The sequence below is a fragment of the Dermacentor variabilis genome, chromosome 2, assembly GCF_050947875.1.
Source record: "Dermacentor variabilis isolate Ectoservices chromosome 2, ASM5094787v1, whole genome shotgun sequence".
Classification (NCBI taxonomy): domain Eukaryota; kingdom Metazoa; phylum Arthropoda; class Arachnida; order Ixodida; family Ixodidae; genus Dermacentor; species Dermacentor variabilis.
This window is the reverse complement of record NC_134569.1, coordinates 112,856,567-112,878,459: the sequence shown is the minus strand read 5'-3', so window position 1 is coordinate 112,878,459 and position 21,893 is coordinate 112,856,567. Positions and strand designations below refer to the sequence as shown.

At 47.5% G+C, this 21,893-nt stretch overlaps 1 protein-coding gene across 1 annotated transcript in view; it reads left to right on the top strand.

Moving 5' to 3' along the window:
* The window catches only part of LOC142570408 (uncharacterized), a 50,506-nt gene that overhangs the window by 23,324 nt on the left and 5,289 nt on the right, over nucleotides 1-21,893 (top strand). Inside the window, exons 9-20 of the mRNA XM_075678793.1 lie at nucleotides 121-245; nucleotides 2,069-2,197; nucleotides 2,708-2,805; nucleotides 4,674-4,734; nucleotides 5,785-6,027; nucleotides 8,521-8,680; nucleotides 11,372-11,502; nucleotides 12,759-13,070; nucleotides 13,998-14,267; nucleotides 14,902-14,982; nucleotides 17,263-17,468; nucleotides 21,305-21,469. Coding sequence (XP_075534908.1) covers nucleotides 121-245; nucleotides 2,069-2,197; nucleotides 2,708-2,805; nucleotides 4,674-4,734; nucleotides 5,785-6,027; nucleotides 8,521-8,680; nucleotides 11,372-11,502; nucleotides 12,759-13,070; nucleotides 13,998-14,267; nucleotides 14,902-14,982; nucleotides 17,263-17,468; nucleotides 21,305-21,469 — 1,981 coding nt within the window. The remainder of the gene's footprint in view (nucleotides 1-120; nucleotides 246-2,068; nucleotides 2,198-2,707; nucleotides 2,806-4,673; nucleotides 4,735-5,784; nucleotides 6,028-8,520; nucleotides 8,681-11,371; nucleotides 11,503-12,758; nucleotides 13,071-13,997; nucleotides 14,268-14,901; nucleotides 14,983-17,262; nucleotides 17,469-21,304; nucleotides 21,470-21,893) is intronic.

The following is a 21,893-nucleotide window of genomic DNA, read 5'->3' as shown; positions in this document are numbered from 1 at the left end:
GGGGAATTAACACGTACAATCCACTTTCCCGAGCGTAGAGTTGAACCGCGTGGTGCGGGGAGTGTCGCTGGGACTTCGTGAAACGAACGCATCCAGCAGTGTGGCGGTGTCTGTGCGCAGCTGCTGAGCTGCTGGCCGTGCAGATCATGCAGGCGGAGAACATTCTCAACAACCAGACGCTGTACTGGACGTGCAACGCCTTTGCGCCCATCGACGAGGACCGCGTGATTCTCGAGAAGGCGAAGGTACGCGCACTCGGACCGGGTCTCCCGTTTGCTCGCCGCAGTGCACGAGGGGATGGGCGTTGCTCTGAGTCCCAGTACACACACGTTTCGCCCCGAACATGATCTTCTATATGGAAACTACCCGAGGAAACTCTGGCACTGAGGTCTTTTTGGCCACAACGAACGCGTCCAATCTTTGTGCTAGCGGCTTCGTATGTTGTTTTAGCTTTATTACGCTTTGTCTGCCTTTATTGGCCTACATGTCCAAGCAACCATCTCTTTGTAAACGCGTGAAGGTAATGCGACTCAGTGCACTTGCATAGTCATTGCGATTTGTTGCACTTATGACACAAGATTGTGTTGAATATGACGAATTGGCAAAGTCGCAAGGCCATTTGCAGTCAGGATGAAGTTTAGGCAGATCAATATACTGCCCGTTATTCTATTGCTGGCTTAACGGCCATTCCTAGCAGCTCCTGTAGACTCTAGCGCCAGATTTTCCTCTTGCTACTTTTGTTGAAATAAAACGCTGTGGCGCCAAACACATCTTCCAACATTGCCTTACAGTGCGGCAGTTTCGGAAGCGGCGGGTCGGCGAGCCCTTTGTGGCGTTGGTATAGCTAGCATCGTCAACATTAAGCAACGAATCCAATGAACGAAATAGCGCTATGGCTACCTGCACAAGATGCGGCCATAGTGTCGACTTGTTTGACAACAGCGGAGTTAGTCGATGCGCTATCGTGGCTTGTCGTTCACTGCTCCACGCCTCGTGCCATATACGAAGAACGCAAGAACGAATTCAACCGCTTTGCTTTACTGGTACTTACAGCAGCGTGGCAGCGTGGCTAAAGTCGGATACAACTTAAGTGTACAGTGAAGCCCCGCCAACGCCCTCATAACCGCCAGCCACTGTTCCTCCGTGAGGCTGCAAATAGTTTGTACTTTCCCTGTTACCTCAAAAAGCGGTAACCACAAAAATAAAATTGTAAGCGCGTAATTTTGTACGTTTTCACTCGTCTATTACAACTTAATGGTGAAGGCCTAATTCTCTGTTGAACTGAAATAAAACGCATGCTTTGCTGCAACTATTTATTGTCAGGTTTCACTTCAGTTGGCACTGAAGTTTCATGAGTAAAACGGGGTCAGCAGTGTAATGAACTGTACTGCGGACTTTTCTTGAAGAGTGAAATGCTCAGACTCCATACACTTTGTCCATGTCTGTTGAACACCTCATCGCTTCCACCGATGAAAAGACTTTTCAAAAATAGCAGACTGGAATAGAGGTATCAAATACAACGTCATTTTAAAATGTTCGCATGACGACGATTTTGTTTCCGTCTGTGATTGTCCGGTGGAGTAACAACCCCACGTGGTCCGTGTGCCTTGGTTGCCAACTGCTGGTTTTTAAGTTGTATCCTACTATAATCACTGGCGAACGATCTATTCTGCGTTGTACTCCTTATCTCGCCTCTCTCGTTCGATTTGCGGCGTTCAGAAGATTTGGAACTACGACCGGAACATGAAATCGATTGTGACTTTTCGATCTAAATCACCAGAAACACGTATACATTTGCGCCGGTAGAAGTTGAGCCAGAGCATGTGTAACCTTTCTTTAACATTACAACGTCGTACGTTGTGTAAATAAATAAATAAATAAAGCGCGCAGTCCCACAAGTCAAGCAGCGGCGGTAATCTACTAGTCAACTGAACTAAGATGGTGAGTGTAGTCTATAGCGGCTGCATAGACTGTATGCGTTAGGAGGGCGAGATATCTCGTAAAGCGAGCCCGTGCACCCAGTGGACGGTGTGTGTGGGGGGCAAAAAGCGACTCCTCCTGTCCATAGCTCAGGTCTCTCTCGATCCGGAGGCTGGAGGAGATCCTCTCGAAGCACTACCAGGCGTGCCCCCTGGTGGCCGCGGGAACCGTTCTCGCCATGCAGGGACCCGCCATCGAGGTCGACTACCGAGTGCACGTGAGTGTGCTGCGCAGCCTGCGCATGCGCCGATTCTCTATCTCTCTCTCTGTCTGCTGCTCGCCGCCGTGTACAATGATATTTAACCATTACTAAGGAGACTACATCGTTTTGCTTGACGGGGCCCGTACAGCGAGAGAGGGGTTGTGATCGCTCCGCAGTTCAAGCCGCTGAAGAAGGAGCGGAAGCAGCGTGGAGGGGATGAGAGGCGATGTTTGCATGCCGCCACCTCCGCTTCTACTGAACGCCTCGAAATACTTTTTTGCAGCAAAATATTTCTAAAATCGCGTCCTTTCTTGCGAAATGATTTTGACGACATCGGTAAAAAGTGTTGCAAGGCCCCTTCAACAGCGTTATTGCAAACGTTGGCAAAACGCGAATCCTCGGGACAGGGGCAGTACATAAATGCCAAATCACTGTCGTCCTTGTAGTCGCATAAATCGTCATGAATTACTTGAGCACAACGCCGAAGCGCACGCGACTGATTGCCGGCGTCGTCTCCCTGCGCAGGAGGCAGCGGTGAACACCCTCCGCACGAGCGTCCGCGTGCTGTCAAGCCTGCCGACCAAGACGAGGCGTGTTATGCAAGAACTGCCCAACGTCATAAGGTCCGTCGGCACGGTTGAGGTGTCCATACGCAGTACATTTTCCCTATCTTTTTCCCTAACAACTGTAACTATTCAGGTCCGTCGCCAGAGGGCTGGTGATGAGAGCCCACGACTTGGGAGTGGCATCTCGTTCAACGTCACGGATGACGTAAACCTTTCATAGTCAATGGGCGCGCTTTCTTTTGTTTCCCGAAGTCCATCAATAAATGCACAAGTGAATCAAGCATGAAACCAACAAGTCACGAATTGTATCGCGAAACGCGCAAGGACAACTTGGCGGCCGCTGTGGAAGGCAGCTTCAGTTCTCTAATAAACTGCCGGCGAGAAGGCAACGGGATCTTAGGATAGTTAAGTGGAGCATTTGGGTCGTTACGTTTAGACGAACTGGTAAGCCCTCATCGACAATCCACTTGGTTTTAATCTGTAAGAAAAAGAAAAACCTAGCTTCCTCGAAAATGTGTCCACCAAAATTTCGGGGAAGCTAGAAGCGCCACCTGAACAAACGGTACACTGTCTGTTCGGTGCATCGACAATTCTTGGAGCGCTTATTCGATACAATAAGCTCTTCGTTTAATCGTTGTTTATTAAAGTATTGCAGCTTTCTGAAAAGCTATACCGGATATGCGGCGAAATTTAATGCACCCGAGTTCAGGTTGAGGTTTGGTTATATACAATCATGTCAGTTTCTGTCCTCCTGGGCAAAAAAAAAAAAAAAAAACAGATGGTTCATTAAACCATATTTGCCCTTGCTAACTTGGGGCCGTCATGAACTAATGTGTTTCACTTAAAGGCCACTGCTGACGTCAAGTAGTAAAACAGGCAATATGAAAATAGTAATTGTAATTTCATTGTAACAAAAAATTATCGCAAGAAGCGAGAATAAAAAGAGGCTACTTTTTCCCCTGCAGCCTCACGAAGCCGACAGACAGTAAAATCAAGGAAGGCATTGAGGAAACTAAAAGTCTTTTTTTATTATTTGAACTGTAGAAGTAATAAGGAACGGGGAAATAAATGAGGAGCAAAGGAAGACTTGCCGCCAGGGGGAACCACATCATCCGCATTATGTATGCGATGCTCTATCATGCTCTGCTAGCTGCCATGTTCTCGTCTACGTCGTCAGGTATATGTGTATGGTACACCCTATCAACTTCTTAACCAGAACGTGCGATCATCGACCGCCAATCTCTCCTTTCTTTTTCATTTTTTAGGACAATACATTTCACGTGCTCACAAATTTCCATTCTTTATTCACTGGCGGATGAGCGGGCTGCGGTAGCAGTAAGAAAAAAAAAATGAAAAGCGCATCGCCATGTTGAAGAATCTTAGTCTACATCTATTCTCACACCGGCTTTTCAGAAATAAGACTTGCGCGGATAACGCTGGCTCCTCCTAATGGGAATAGCGTAGCAGACGATGCCAATGCTGGACAGTGCTTTATGCGCTTGCGCATACTGGCGTCTGTCTTATCTCGCCGCTTTTATCCTGGTTCTGGTTATCCTGGTTCTGGTTTGACAAAAAGAACGCGAGGGTGTGCTACCCTGGGAGTGTTAAGCATGGGCGACTCACGGCCATGGCGACGGATGAACATCCTTTCTCAACCGCATGCTTCACGTATAGTATACGTGAAGTAGTATACGTATAGTATACGTGAACTTAGAAACAGGCTATTGGCCACTAAACCTTCGCAAGGTGTCTCTCGGCGTCAAGGCTACCAGATTTAATACACGACCGGCAATCCTATAGTTTAAATTTACCAGGTATAGTATAGACAAGTTAGGCCCAGCTGGCTGCATGCGAGGGTCCTTTATAGCAGGCGGCCCCAACTCTGTCGCACTTCCGCCTGCAAATATCGCGAATCTGTTCTGCAGGTCCGTTCTCAAAGGGGAATCCCTTATCCTGGCGCACAGGGGAAGCGTTGAGACCCGTGAGGTAAGCTCGTCCAGCTGAGATTTCAGGTTGCACCGCTGTACGACCTCAGTTAACACTGAGACGTCTACAAGCTGTTGTGTCTGTGAAACGCTCGCTTTAAGGGCAGTTCGCAAAAACGTTCACAGGCCAACGAGCTTGGCAGTCCGAGGGGACTTCATGTAACCTGAAATTTCCTGGTCGTTTTTGCGATTTCAGGTTCCTTGAAGCGCTCCTGGACTTGCCAGCCCGGACGGCCCGATCTAGCACGCATGGCCCGAGGTAAAGATCCACATTGCCTAACCGATAATCACCTACGCAAGCTCCTTCTTTTTTTTTTCTTTGCTATTCGTCAGTACTCCAACGTTTGTCCCTTCAGTTCACATGCCTGTTTTCAGTGGCGTTCTGATACGAAAAACCTTGTGGTGTTCTCACATTTGTTTAGCTGTTGACGTATAACGTGGATGAGAAAACCGTGAGGTGCAGTCATAGTCGAAAGCACTAATGCGATCCCTAGGCAAGGGCTACGCATGCATTATGCCATGCGTCGCAGCTAGCGATAACCAAGCCGTTCAAGGAAAAAAAGATTACAAAATGGCAGTGCAAGATACGAGCATAAGACATATGGTGTTTGGTCGTCAAACCTTTGACGACAAGAATACTGTCTTAAAAATTGTATTTTGCACCACATTTTGAAAACACATTTTGCTTTGAACAGATTGGCTAACATTAGCTGGGACACCCTCTAAAGTAGACGCACTTCTTTTTTTCTCTCACTTCGATAGACGTCGCGTTTTAAGCACACTTGGCTATCCATTAACAATGAATCTGCCACATTTCTGCTATCTACATATGTTATTAGATTAGTAGCGCTTACGGTGGTTAATTGTTTTGAGCGGCCCGTGTGCAACGCATTTTTTTTTCTTGTACTTTGTGACGAAATTGAACGCAGAAAGGCGTTGACCGCCGAATTTTCTACGCCTGCGCCTTGCGCGAGCGCTTCAGCCGCTTGTCTTATAGCGGAGCCCCGGCGCAGAGTACGGCGAATTCTCGTGCCGCGTAACCCCGTTGCAGCAAGTGTGCAACCTGTCGAGCGAGGCGATGGCCGTGATGGACGACACGGTGAACCTGGTGGTGCAAACGCAGCAGGGCGCCAGCGGCGACCGCGCCGTCTACATGGCCAGCGGCATCTCGCTCTGGTACTCGCGCGTCGACGTCGCCCAGATGCGGCGCAAGAGCACGCTCTACGTCAAGCCGAGGATAATGCTCACCTACGACAAGGCCATCTACGCGTACTCGAAGTCCCTGTCCGTGGTCGTGAGTTGTTTTTCTCCCTCGGCGCGTGAGTGATTTAGTTACGAGTGAGTGAGCGAGCGAGTGAGTGAATGAGTTACGAGTGAGTGAGGGAGTTAGGAGTGAGTGAGTTAGCGAGTGAGTGAGGGAGTTAGCAAGTGAGTGAGTGAGTGAGTGAGTTCTCTCACTCGCTTGATCACTATTTACTCACATACTTGTCCATTGATTGGTACACAGGGTGTCCCAACTATCAAGTACCAGGATTTAACAATATGCAAATGCCACGTAGCTGGGGCCCTATAACGTAAAACTATTCCAATATGTTTGTATTCCATTCTCCTGACGTCGAATTTGCGTAATCGCCGACGCAAGCACCGGGCGGTGACCCGCAGGGCTGTCTGAACAGTCCAATTAAACGCTCTCCTTGTTCATAGGAGGTCACTTTTGTTTGCTTGAAAAACGAATAATATTGCCTACACTGAGCGGCTTGTCTTATCTAATTGGCTGACAAGAGGCGAGGAGCACGCACAAGTGGAGATGGATTCATTAAGGCCGAGACACTGCACTGAAAGTCGATAACCGGACGAAGATAGTGGTGCCGGCGTGTGCGATTGGTCCGCTTCCCCTTACTTAGCTTGCGGTGGCTGGTCGAAAATCGCGGCGACATGCAACGGAAGCTTAAGAATGACGCTAAAACGGATACTCAGCAAAGAAGAGTTGGCAGAATGAGGTCGTAAACGTGCCGAAAGTGCTCGAAAACGTTACACGGCCAAGCAAGAAGTTTTATTATACGCAATTAAACCCATGCTCTCCGGCAGATGCGAGTACCCAGCGCCTGAGCGATCGGCGGCAGCCATCTTTTATTTCTTTTGGAATGGGGCAGCCTGCGGCTATTCAGAAGAAAATTCAGTTTTGTTCGGCAAATTAATGCATCTTTAACGCGTGCGGGTCACTTTGACGCGGTAAGTTTTTGCGGTTTTGTGACGTCGCGTGAGAGGCAGGTGAAGTGGGTGCAGCCCGAGAACTTTTGACCAATAGCCGAGAGCTAATGACAAAAAGGCATCGAATCAGAAATAACTATTTGTTTTTTTTGTCAAATTATGCATAATCAGTGTGCACAAGTCATATCAGATTGGAAGCTATCGCGGTATTCGTGACGTCGCGTGACAGGTGAAGTAGGGGTGGTCCAAAAAATTTTTCCCCAATCGCGGTGGGCTGATTGCAGGATTGGAACAGAAAACTTTGGAATAGTTTTACGTTATAGCGCCCCTGGTCAGAACCAAGGTTAGGTTGTTTGCCGTCGCTTGGAGATACTCAGATTATTTGTTGCATTCCGCCTAACTACATAATTAATCTGAATTGATTAAGCAATTTCTCAAATATTATGATTAGATGAAGAGTGTCAATGAGAAAATGGTATTCCCACTTCTCTGAGACTTCATTACCAAATAACAAATAAAGTTTACTACTACTACTACTACTACTACTACTACTACTACTACTACTACTACTACTACTACTACTACTACTACTACACCTTAAATGCTTAAAGTGCTTAAATGTATTCACTGTTGTTTCCAGACATCACTGTCCCCACTCGTTTAGGGCAGCTTCATTGCGCTACGTTACTGTCTATGTGGAAGCCCACCTCGTCGGGGGCGCGCCATGCTAGAAAGCAGTCGCTCTAGGCAGGCGGAGTCACGAATCGTTGAAATCTGCAGAGCGTTCTGCCGGAGCACGCGATGAAAAAGGAGCCCTCAGCAACGACGATCAGTGACGGCGCGTTTGAATGGCTAAAACAGTGCGATCAATTAGTTAATTGATTTGTCAAATCCTGCCATTCCTGCAAGTAAAGGTGTCATCGGCAAAGAGGAAATTCTTCTTCTTGGAAAAAGCAGCTCTAACAAATGTAACTAGAAGAAAGCGAGGCAAAAGACAATCCCGTCTGTTAGCGCTGCTTTTACAAAAATTATTAATTTACCATCTCGCCCATTCAATTGCCTTGTTGAAAGGTGCAGCAGTCGCTCATTAACGCAACTATCTGTCTTTGTATAGGAACCACATCGCTTCATGATTGGAATTTGCCTTCTCCTAAGTTACAACCATTCTTGTGCGCAGCTTTCCGGTTTCTCGTACCGTATGACTGTTCTTTCCAAGTTTCTCGGCTTGTACAGAACACCTTCGTGCGGCGTCTGTAACAGAGCTTTTAACAAGGACTGGGAGCTGGCAATATTTATGCTCGCGCATGTAGAAAGCCCGTGGTTTCACAAGCGAGACGTCTCCCACCGTACTTACTACTCGCGATTTTCTTTCTTCTTCATTTTTGTCTCAAGAAAGCGACATCGACCTTCGGAAACAGGGCATGGCGCACATGCCGGAGAAAGCTTTAGCGACCACCAGTGAAGCTGGCGATATGGCTAGTCTTGGCTTAACGTCGCCTCGTACCTAACAGCCACCGCTAAATGACCCGAGCTACGTGGCGCACTCATGCATAGCCCGAACGCTGCTGTTGCCCAGGTTACGGTGTACCAGAAGAACCCGTTCCACTGCGCCATGACCATCGGGCCGATCACCACGGATCTGGTGAGGCCTTACATCAGGGACGAGGCGACCGGCATGCGCATACGCGGCACCACCGACAGGAGGCGCACCATGCGGGTGGCGCTGCAGCCCGAAGGTAAGCGTCGCTCGGGGACCCAAAGTTGGCGCCACTCTGGTGCTGCCAGCTTCGAGCGCGGCGGTGCGTGCACTTTTTTAGCTGATTACCTTATGGCCCATATTGCAATTTACTAATTTAGCAGTTCTAATCTTACCGTCCCCTTTTCCCTTTCCCCAGTGTAGGGTAGCCAACCGGGCTCAGTCCCGGTTAAGCTCTAGCAGTGGACTCCGCAAGGCGGATCCACTTGGAACAAATTTTCAGGACGACAGCAGTCTCGAGATATAAAATTCCCGAACTTTGCGGAGAAATGCATTGGCGTTCCAGTTGGTACTTGTGTGCTTCAGTGCATGAAACGACGTTTCGTTAACAAATGAACTGGAACGCCAATGCATTTCTCAGAAAAATTCTGGAATTCTATCTCGAAACTGGTGTCGTTCTGAGAATTCGCTCCAAGTTGATCCGCCTTGCGAACTCCACGGCTACCATTTGTAAATCGCAATATGGGCCATAATCTAATTAGTTAGAAACTTAATTAGCGAATTCTTATTAATTAGTCGATTTTGCATCTCTATTTTTTGTGCAAGTATTGTCCGCCGCTTCGAGTAGACCAGCTCATCAACTAGAATTGTGATATCTGCCACAGGCAACCTTAAAAAAATTTTGAAAGTGTTCGATGAAACACTCTGTATCTACAATAGCTCAGACAGAACGGAACATTTCAGCGTGGCGTTACTGTTATAGCGCCATCCAATTGTGCGTTGCAGCTCACACACACACGCACACGCACACGCACACGCACACGCACACGCACACGCACACCCACAAACGCACACGCACACGCACACGCACACACACACACACACACACATTCTTTAAATCGGAAGCCAGGATTTAAATAACCTTTCTTTCTGAATAAGCATCTCTTATTTAACTTCATCAACTATATTTAAAGTGCACAAAATGGTTCATTTTACAGTTTGACAGGTAATTTTTGTCATAAAATGTGGTAAAAGTGCTAGACACTCTAGCCGTGATAACTAACTAATGAATTGCTGAATTGAGCATAGCTTTGACATTTATGTAGCGTATTGTGGGACCTTTGTAATGAACTAGGATAAATGCAACGTGATAAATATTGAGAAAGTAACGTTCGAAAAACTAAGCGAAGAAACTTGCCAATTGGCACCAAATTAATTTATAAAATTAGCTGCAAGTGCAACAATATTTCATCAATTGCTTTTGTTCTAGTTCGTTGCTCACATCTCTATGTGAGGAATGAATATGCGAAATTGTGTATCAAAATAGTCGTTTAAAAACGTTTTCAAGGTTTGCGTAACATGTTGTGAAAATCTTGTTTGGAGAAAAACGTAAACAAATCTTCGAACCATGTGATAGATGTCAAAAACGACACAGAGGCCTGATAGGCACCTGCTTAATAGCTGGAGGTCCCCATGAGATGCACTAGGGTCTCCTTTTATTCGTGTCGCTGCTCGACGACAACCTAAAATGAAAAAAAATATATCTTGAATAACGCTTATATAAAAGAAATAGTATTGATTCTCAGTTTCGCCGTACGAGGGTATGGGTTGGAAAACTCACTGTAACTCTCAAACTAATGGTGATAGGAAGATAATTTCTTTTACAACATGTTGCTGAATGTTGGGAAATACATATAATGTAAAAAACGAGAAAATTCAAAAAAATTGCCTTTTGAAGGTTGCCTATACCTTAAAGCGTTCTAAGATGACCATTTTTTTGTAGTCGCCTCCAGTGTAACGAAGTCTCCTGCACGTGCGCAAGATCTTGTGTGTACGCCTTTTCGACTGCTTTTGATGCGGAAGCATTATATGCCCCAGGAAAATCCGGCGTGCGTTGTTATCATCCGATGGTGCGAAAACTCAGGTGACCAAGTGATGACGTCACGTTCCCGGCGCTGGACCTGCTCGCTCTGCGAAATCTCACGGTGAACAGCCACGGCGTCGGACGGATGCAGTGGCCCACATGCCAAAAAATAATGATCTGGCCCACTACCAAAATCGGATTAAAGGGGATTAAAGTGAATCATGCTGGATTAAGGCGTACTAAAGTGGATTAAAGGTGGATTATGGTATATTAAGGTACATTGAAGTGTATCAGTGTAAATTAAGGTGGATTGAGGTATATTAAGGTTGGTGCAAATTTGAGCAAGGTGGAGTAAGGTCGAGTAAGGTGGACTTTTAATCTAAGATGATAACTCAGACGAGTACTAATGTTTTCGCATTCAAACTACGTAAGGAAACAGTTAAGCGACTGTCCATTTATTGCGCTTGCTAACTTGTCTTGGACTCTTAAAATTTCTTACTCACCATATTCAGACTTGAATCGGACGGACTACAATGTGCAAGCATTCTACTCACAACCGCTCGCCATCTACGACGTATATATTTAAAGTGGTAACGGACGCATGCCAGACTCATTATGTGTATACAGTGAACCCGTAAGGGTTCCGAAGCGCAATACGTTAACATTTCGACTTCCGCAGCACCATTATGAGATGGTCGACGATTACTGTTTATGCCTTTTATACGTCCCGGTTCTAAAGAAACGCAATACTACTTGTTCTTAGTTCTTTTCTGCCTACTTTTCGAGCAAGCTACATCTTTAGGTCCGGCGACGGCCCTTGACTAAACTCGTCCACACAGCCGTTCACTCCTTTTTTTTTGCACGCAGCGGCGCACGGCGACGAGTCCATGGCGAAACTCACGGCCAGCAACATGCTGATTGTCAAGTTCAAGCTTCCCAAAAGCGACGGCGCCATCGTGGTCAAGATTCACCCCGAGTTCATCAAGTACTTCTTCATGGTGCGCGTTCCCATAGTCGCAGCTTCGGGCGTTCCGAAACAGTTTCCCGAAGTCCAGATGTCACTTAGTTTAACGCTTAACCCCAAAACCCCTGTCTGCAATCATTGCCATTTTAGTAGATGTTCTAGTAGGTCTGGCAATCTTAAGATTGTTTGGCGGCAGCAGTGTGTTTACCGAGAGGGGACATTTCCAAGATTTCTAATAAAATAATTGCGCATCTTTGGCAGATATGTATATCTAAAAGTAATTAGCGTGTTATATAGTGGTTTCTGATTGTTAGTTTACTGAGACCTCTGCAAGAAAAATGTAGACACTGGTTTCCAATTTCTATCTTTCTTAATTTATACCTACCGATTGAACTCACACAGCACGTTTTGTTAAATCGCTAATATTTTTTTTTTCAAGATGTACTCGATTAGCACTTCAGCTTAAATGTAAGCAAATAGCGACATCTTGCAGCCATATTGGATTAAAAACATGTTCCAATCATTTTGTCTAGCGCGAAAATGAAGGATGAAACGTCGACGAGGATACCTGCGCAAACTTTGCATTCTGTGGAGGTACTGATGAAACCAGAGAACAGATCCAGCCTACTGTGCACGTGCGGCACGTTAACGGGTGGTCGCGTTTTCAATTTGAGCCGTGGGAACCATGTCGATGGGGCTCATTTTGTGGCGGAGTCCTTACAGTGCTTGGAGAAGGATATTGCAGGAGGATATTCCTTGGGTACTAAAGGATACTGCAGAGGTATGCAGTCCCTGTAGAAGGATGTTCCCTCTGCTAGAAACAAGAAATGATGCTTCGAGGACATCCTCGATTGTGAGCTTTCGCTGCTTTATCTTTTATTATCTCTGTTTCATAGAGCTGACGTTCACCATGTGTCGCTACTGTGTCTGACGCCTTAGCTTGACAAAGCGGCCTTTCTTTCCGCGTGCAAAGTAAGCTACTCTTCTTCTTCTCTTAATTTGTAACAATCCTTTTCATGTTTTGATTCTCCTTATCCTCCGTTGCGCCGAGTGACTGACCCTGAAGCGATAACAGTGGTGCAGATGGTCCGAAACAGGTTGTTACGAAACTTACAACACACGGCAGTCACGGTTCCAGTATGCTATATGTCTCCGACGCCGCGAGAAGGTCCACGTTTGACGCGACCGTTCACAGAGTCAATTCAAGACGGAGAACTCTGTGGGAAGTTCCGGCTGGCTCGCTCATACGAATCCTGTTCTTTTTCTTTTTGACCGTCAACGGTGTCGCAGGCCTTCGTGCACACGGGCTCGGAGCCCAGCACCCGGGACTTGTCGCAGGGCCAGATGTACGTGCTGCACCCGCTCGCCAGCTTCGTGGTCGTCATGCCCGAGGAGTACAAGGCGCGCGAGGGAGACGAGATGTACGTCACGTTCGTGCCGCTCGTCGAGCGGTCGGTCAAGGCGCTCAACTTCAAGGACGTCAAGTACCCCTTCTGGCACCGCAGCGACATGAGCATCTGGTACTCGGTGTCGGCCATGCACTGGTACTGCGTCAACAAGAGCCCCGACGGCGGCAGCTTCAGCACGAGCGAGGGCTGCGCGGTGAGCCCCCCCAATCCTTGACTCTTCTCCTCTCCTCTTGAAGTATAGCGATAGCCCTGTCACTCCGGTAATGCGCCTGGAGATTAAGAAATAATCTTCTAAGTGTACAGGAAAGAAGCGTACAAAAAAGCTATGGCAGGGAAAGTGACAAACCCAAAGTTCGGACAGGATTTAGAGACGAAGCGCAGGTAGCTGATGTGCCGGTTGAGATGAAGAGGCGGAGTTGAACAGGTAAGCGGTAGTCTCGTAAAAAAAAAATATAGTGCCAAGATAAGAAAAAGGACGGCAGACGATTAGGTCGGAGGATGAGATGAAGAAGGCTTCCCAATATAGAGCATTATTGCCCACTCTGTAACTCCAGGGTGGGCAAATGAAGATACCTATTCAAAGAGGCATTTTTCCTAGCACGAGCACGAGTATTTGCGAGGGCACTTTTCGAGAAGTTCCCAATCTTCCTATTCGCCCACTGGAAAGTACAATGGGAGAAAGGCGTGAAAAGTCGAGAGCGTTCGTTGTAACTGAGCTGGCTTTTTCGTAAAGAAGCGCACGGAAATTTCACAAAGCGGAGAACAAGCGAGTCAGCTACGATCGTCAGCTTTTTTTTTTTTTCCCCTTCCAACATCACTTATCTGCCTATCTCGTCCGCACATTTCTCCGCACACACGCTCCACAACCCCATTATTATTTTTCTTCACTTCACCGTTGCGGGTTGCAGGCTATTATTATTACTTACGGCGCGCACTAAAACACGGAAGAAGAAGACAGACGAAACACGAACGCACGTCTCTCTTCTTCGTCCGTGTTTTTAGTGCGCGCCGTAAGTAATAATAATGCAGACTTACCGACTCGCCCAGCTAGCTACCGTACTGCTGTTGCAGACCACAGCCTGTCTGACGCATGCGTTTCAAAGCGAGGCGTTCGCCGCAGTTCTCGAACGTGAGCCGGCTGGGCGAGATCATCTGCGAGTGCCACCAGAACGCGACGGCCATCGCGGGCACCTCGACCAAGGTGACGTTCACGACGAACCTCAAGCCGCTGGAGAACGTGTCCACCGAGGCCGGCGGTCCCGGCGAGAAGGAGGAGCCAAACTTCTACTTCCTCCAGTACCTCATCCCCATCCTGCTGGCCGCCCTGTGGGTCAACTTTGTCGTGCTCTTCTACTGGACCATGAAGATAGCCGAGATAGACGAGCAGACGGTACGCACGCCCGCGGGCCTAGCCGGGGCTAAACTGCGCTAAAAAAGAAGAAAATTCTACTTACAAGATCGACACCACATGCGAGCGCAAAAATGCGCTGCGCCTGTGCTTTGTGCACGATATGCTGGTACGTTATCCCACCGTCCAAATTCGGCGTCATTTGGAGCGACAGCCAGCGTTCAGATTTCGAGCCTTTTGTGAACTATGAGTGGGAGTGACGTTATTGCTACAGTATCTGAAACTGGTCGAAACGCGCAGGCCAACTACAGACGAGCTGCCCCCCCCCCTCCCCATTTCCCCCCTGCAATAACGTCAAGCGCTGCCTTAACGCCTCTGGCGCTGCCCTTAGGACACCTTGGACAGCCTGTCGTAAATGGGCGGCACGCGCACAAGATTTTCATAGAATGTCTATGGCTTTTTTTTCTAATTTCATGCTGAAATTTTCACTGTGGACAGACGGCGTTGTCTTTCAGCTTCGGTGTCTTTCTATAGTTTCCGTTTCAGCTCACATACACGGTTGCATTATACAGAAAGGAACCGGTGTTGTTGAATTGTTAACGGCCGTGTTGGCATCGATGTCCGCGACATTAAACGAGTCACCTGTCCTCGCTTTTGTCCAATTCTCGCCCTACAGGGGGCAACGGCCATAGCGCCGGAAAACAAGGCTGGCAACAAGGAAGTCTACGTCTTGATATTCCAGACCAGTTATGTGCAGGTAAGCAAGCGTGGTTGTGTTTCTCACTTTGCCATCCTCAGACGGCTCCTGCTAAGTCAGGGAACGTGTACCACCTCTGGCAAAGCAGACTGTACCGCTATCATTGTTCAAGTGTAGCCATGTGTTCATCTGCTACTACTTTGTTTCAAAATGACCTCGCAAATGCATTTGTCAGTGCAGGAAAAACACAGAGGGGAAGGAAAGGTTATTTATTGTGTCTCTAAATTCAATAAAGAAAGCTGAGCTGCTGTATTTTTTTTATGCGTATAGCGGACATACGTTGGGGAGTGCGCTTTAATTTAAAAAAAAAATGTTGGAACGGGACATGAAAGGAAAGAGAACTAAATATGGAGTGCTGACTCGCATTTAATATTTATTGAAAGGAAACGTCACCTAGTGTGTAAACATTTTGGCACGTTTCACTTCTCCACCAGTCTTTCCTACTTAACATTGCGCTGAACTATGTACACAAATCAAGCGGTGCAGCGATTCGCGAATAAGGGGGCACTTCCCATATATGCTCCAATCGTACGCAGCCTTCGGGGCCGTATTTGGAACTCGTCCCACAGCAGCAGCAGTCGCGGAGCGCCCAAAGCCACTCTGTTACCCCGGATGGGTGCAAGTGTAGGGTTTCGGGTACCTTCTGTGGCGTGAATAAAGAAGACTGCGCAAACGGGAGGCGTGCTGCAAGGTTACGGTCGTGATTTTTACTGTGCTCGACGTTCAGGAAGCGCGTAGCGCGCGGTGGAGTGCGCTAGCCGCCACGCTGCTCCGCACTCCCTTTTCTCACAATACCTCGCGCGGCTCTAGCCTCCGGTGGTTAGACGCGAGGAATTGTGGGAGAAAGGAAGCGCCGGGGCGCGCGCCGGCGGGCAAGGCGAATGTACGAGGCTCCAGCGGCCGAGGTGGCCGGTGCTCAGACTTCCCATGTTGCCTCGCGGGTGCCGCTGACGGCGCATGCGCATTTCTGGGGAAGCCCATTGGAGGCGATCGACAGAAGATGCCATGATGCATCTCCCGCTGCATGAGCGATGGAGGCTGCACGCGGATCGCTTTATACTTTCCATTGAAAGGGGAAGCTCGTTAGCACCATGGTGTGTTTGGTTTCTCTCTCTCTCTCTGCACAAAGCTTTGTAGTAAAGCAAGCCCCCGCAAACTTCTACCAAGTGTAGCTCACGCGGCTTTCAAAGGTACCTTTCTGTCATGATGTGCCTGTGCGTGCCTCATAACCAAAAAAATTAACGCGACGGTGCGTTTTTGTTAACAATAGGATACGGACTGCTCGCCGCTCCCATCCGTTTGGTGCGACTGACCGGTGTATTTGAGCATTGTTCACTGCAAGCCACATACAGGCATCAACAGTGCAACAATCGGTTCGCCTCGTGTGAAGCGTTGTTCACGTTAGAAACTTCCACCCGCAGAGCTCAGAAGTCTCACGATCGATGTCTTTTTTTATTTTTGCCTGTAGGGCGGCAGAATTGAGGAAGGAACGTAAAGTGTACGCGCTCTTTACAACATTCCGTAGTGCTTTCTGAGAAATAAAGGTTCCTATCTAAAAGAGGAAATTGTCCTCGAAGAACAGTGTTTTTCATCAATTTATGTTTTGCTGAAACAGCGGGTGAAACGATGCCATTGGATAACATCACAAAATTTGTCGCCTTTTCGCGGGTTGGGACACTGCTTCTGCTGGAAGATCCTACGAAAGTTAACGATTTGAATATTCAATTTATCGAAGTGTTAGCTTCTTAGCGAGTATATAATCAAACTTGGTCCACAACGTCATGTGATTCAGCTTCGGGAATACAGGCGCAGTATCGGCAGCAGTTGTGCGCGTCAATTTCTTGAGTGCGAAGCTCGCACTTTCACTAACTGCGATTCGCATCCTCTTCGTCGAGAGCAAGCGAGCTCGACATAATATTGCCCCTTATTCCTTTTTCTGACAGCCCTCAGTTCTGCGCTTGAATTCCTTTGCAGCAGCATATATGGGCGAAACTTGGGGGGGACGCCACGGGATCCAACGTTTCGACATAGGGAAGTAGACGAGTTCGTCGAAACGTTGACTGCAGCGACATCCCTTGTTCTTCAATTGACCCCTCGGCCTTCGTTTTCCAGCGATACTCTCTTTGTTTGCAGCAGCATACAGATGCGCGTGCATTTTCCTTATCTTTTCTTTCTTCCGTGTAGAAGCTGCTCATTCTAGTTTGCTCGCGTACAATACAAGCTGGTCTTGCGCCACTGCCACTGCGTGTCGCAACAGCCGTGATCGCGCGTGTCGCGCAGTACGCCGAGACGACGGCCAAGATCCAGGTCGAGCTGCACGGCACCGAAGGCACGTCGGGAAAGTTCACGCTGCGCGACCCCCGCTGCAACCCGTACTTCCTGCTGGCCGGCAGCACCAACGGGCTGCTGCTTACCACGCAACAGACGCTGGGGAACATCATCGTGCTCAGCATCTTCTCCGACAGCGAGGGCACCAGGCCGAGCTGGTCAGTATAAGTAGGCGGCTTGCATAGGGTTTCCTGTGCCAATGATACTACTAGAAGTAGTTACTCTGGCACAACCATCGTTCACCTAGCGTGGGAATGATAGTTAGTACATGCATTTGTCTGATCTTCGTGCTTGTGGATCCACACGTTCTTGCGTCTCTATTTGCTACGCTTTATCTGCATTTCTTGGCCTAGATTTCGAAGAAATACCATTTTCCTAAGCGTAAAAGGCAATCAAGATTTTACGCACATGAATAATCACTACGAAATATTGCACTCGTAACTCAATATCATGTTGATCAGTTTGCAAAGTTACAAAGCCGTTTGAAGCCAGAAAGACGAACTGTAGGCAAATCCTTGCACTAACCACCATTCCCGTGCTTGCTGAACCGCCATTCTTGAAGCTCCTGTAAACCGGTTTCCTCTAGTAGTTCTAAATGTTTTTCTTTTCTTTAAGTTCAATGGAAATGGCCACTTGTCGATTTAATTCTTCTGGCATGGACACGTCACCCGTATCCATGCCAGGGTGTACTTACCGCGTGTTTTAGGGGAACAAACGGTGCTGTGCAATGTATAACATAAAACATAACACGTTACGGCGGCTCTGTGGCTATGGCGTCGCGCTGCCAAGCACGAGGTAGCGGGTTTCGATTCCTAGGCCGCGATGGCCGCATTCCTACAAGGGCTCAATGCAAGAACGCTGACCTATACCATGCCTTCGGAGGACATTTAAAGAAGAAAGAAAAACTAGGTGAACAAATCTAGTACACAACCTTCCACTACGGCGTCCCTCATGGTGCAGTTTTAGGGAAGATTAACCCCACGACTTCGTATTTTTTTATTTAACTGGAACATCTACAGTGTGCATGCGATAGAGCTTCGATACGGCACGATGAAAGATGAAGACAAACGCCGGTCACAAAATATTCAGCTACTAAATTATTTGTGGTCCGTGTTTGTTTTCATCTTTCATCATGCTGAACGTTCCGTGAATGAATGAATGAATTTTAGGGTTTAACGGGCAAAAACTACGATATTATTATGAGGCACGCCGTAGTGGGGGACTCCAGATTAATTTTCACTACCAGGGTACCTTTCAATACTGTTCCCTCCCGAACAAACGGTATTCCTTCATACACTCTGATTTCATACATGTGGCAACACGTGAAGTTCGTGGAGCAGGAGTACCCGATACGTATTGTGAGATACCATCGTCAGGTATACCGTAAGAGAGAACGGCCTCAGTAGAGACGTCGTGCGCACATTTGAGGAGGAAGACTGCGTAGCCACGGGCTGGAGCATGTGGATCCGTAGTTACGGGACCGCGACTCCCTCACAATACATGTAGACTGTCTGAATCACACTCATCTAGAGGGGTTAACTGACCGATTTGGCTGCCATCTTTCGCACAAAAGAAAGAAAACAAAGCGCAGGCCCACGCCGCAATGCAACCACGCATGGTAACGCCGCAAGCTAGGTCGATTCGCGACATCGGACAAACATAGAGTGTATGTGGAAGCTAGCAGCTGTCGCGAGGTAGCAGCTGCGGAGGCTGGCGCAGTCCGCAGCCGGGTCCGCTCGACCCCTCTATAGACAAGTGCGATTCATACTGCGTCTGTGTGCCGAACTCACAATTTCTGGATAGGCGATCCACCGTCGTGGCCGAACCCTTCAACTCCCTTCTTTCTAAGTCACAACCCAGAACTGTCATGAAAGAGTGCTCAGCTGTTGCCCGCCTCAGCTGTACGCGCGAGGCAGAAGAGCTATGAGGGCTCATGTTCGCCGATTTTAAGGCTCCATTAGCCACACGTTATAGCTCCAAATAAAAAAAAAATCGGGAGTAATAGATTGTTGAAAGGCGATTACTCGTCCTCTTCGCATTTCACTGGGCAGCACGGTGGACAGCGAATAACGCATGATAATGCCAGTGCGCATCCTTTCGCATTCTGTACGGTACTGTAGACAGCGGGCTTTGGATGACAGAAAGGTTCATGTGCTGCGCACCTCCCAACGACTGACCAAGTGCTACTCAGTGTGCGCCGAAGTTCACGCGATCGCATTAATGCTTTTTTTCTCTCTCTCTTTTTTGACGCCTGTATATGTCGCAGTATTTACCACCGCGCCGATGTCGGAGCAACGAATTAGCATAACGGCAATACAGCATCAGTCGCACGCTAACGGCAAGTTAAGCCTTCCGTTAAATTCACTGAATATTGTGCGTTGAAAAGACTTACTATCGTGTTAACTATGGATTATTTTCGCTGTTAAAGGCATCAAGATGCCACCGTAGCTGCCAACTCAATTCATCATACGTTCATGCACACGTGCACACACATTAAGATGGTAGAGTTCAGCTTATGGATTGTAAGTTTTCTGTTGCCTCTTCCCGAGTACTGTCGGGGTACATTGTAAAGTAATTAACGCCCTTAAAACTGAATAAACGTGTATTTGGTCTATAACTACCATCAGTACACTATTTCTGGGTTTAATGGTGTCAGTTATAGACCGATGTGCACCCATATTCACTTTTGAGGGTGCAAAATATTTTACAGTGTATTGCGCGACAGATTTTGACGCTGTAATGTTAGTTTGACGAATTCTTGCACAAGATCATGTTTTTACAGCGAAACTGTTAAGGGCTAATTTCCCCACTATCGTGTCCGCGTGTAGAAAAAAAATCCTGAAGATAGTGCAATGCCGGGCCGACCCGCGGCGAAGGTGAAGTTCACCATTAAGAGGCCCACAACACAGCTTCGCTGGTCATCCTTCTTCAGAGTGGAAGGGCAGAGTTTTTTTTTTTTTTTCAGTAATAGTTTGTATTTATTTCGCTCCATTTTCAACTGCCGCTTCTGTGCATCGGCATGGTATCGAGGTTGCACGATGGTATGAAACGCTTATGCGCATACATTATGCCACAGTGTACACCAGAAATGTAGCCTTAGTTTTAGAGCGTACTGCACAAAACATTCGCAACCATACGGTCTATATAGCTTTCCCTGTGTAAACGCTCCTTTGCCCTCGGCAGCGTCGCCAGTGCCAGCTACATGATCCGTTCGCGTCCACATACTATATTTACAACCATACGGTAGCGTAAGAATACGATGCATGGAAATGTGAGCAATGGAGATTTTGACTTTTTGTTTTTCGGGTGATTATAAACATCTATTAAGCCATAGACAAGACTTAACAGCTCAATCGGGGCTGTTGGGTCTCTGCAGTCCTTCGAAAAGTTACGTAGTATTTCTCGAGATGATGTGCTCCCTTATTCGAGTTTCAATGTAGCGTCAGTGTAATTGCACGATGTATGGTGTTTCTCTATCTATGGTAGCACTAAGACATCACTACTAATTAGTGACAGTTTAACGCTTGAGTTTAACGCCTGAGGTCCTACGAATATTGTACACTCAAATTTAATTGCATGGGTGTTCTTGCTTCGCACCCTCATCGGAATGCGACCTTTGCGGCTAGAAATCGCACTCGCGAACTTATGCCCAACAACGGAACGTCAAAGCAACTGAGCCACAGTGGAGAAAAGATCCTCCATTGAACCACCTTAACGTCTAGCTGTTTCTGCGAAAGGATTGATTGATTGATTGATTGATTGATTGATTGATTGATTGATTGATTGATTGATTGATTGATTGATTGATTGATTGATTGATTGATTGATTGATTGATTGATTTGTTCGTCACGTCCTTCACTAAGTATGTATCGCCCGACTTCTGATTCTCATTACTGCTCGCCAAACCCAATGGCTTTCAGCGGGGACGAATTCATCGGTCGATAACTTGCATAATATTTCGAACGCGTGTAATCTACTAAACGTTGGACACAGGCACTTAAAGAAGGTCGACGTGTTTCACGAGGGCACGCCGGAAAAGTTCCTCTTCGTGGTCGATAAGTGGCTGCGGTTCCAAGATCAGGACCACGCCGACATCCTGCCTTTCGTGGAGGGCCACGGCAAGAAGATGTCCATCATGTTCCAGCTTACCTTCCCCAGGTATGACCGCAACTCCGCAACTGCACAGTACGCGCAGTTTGTAGCGGCCATTTCCACTGGCACGGTCCAATTTTCTAACATCTAAAAAGCTGGCGACGCTTGCTTTCCATGCTAGTTGCATTAGGCAAGTAACATATCGTTAGCATGCTTTCAGTTTCAGTTTCAGTAACAACTTTCAGGTCATCGGCCAAACAATGTGGCAGCTTGATAACGAGAGCGCGGCAGCAGCGAAAGGACGACGCTTAAGGACTTTCACTCCCGAAAAACCATTGCTGCATTAATCCAGAAAGCTGGGCGAGTTGGTTCGAGCATTTAAACGGAAACGCTCAGTATAAGCAAGACAGGGCAGTGCCCGCCCTACTTTCTTTCTGTCCTGTGTTTGCCTTCTTTTTCAGCATTGTAAATATCTAAAAATAATTCGCGT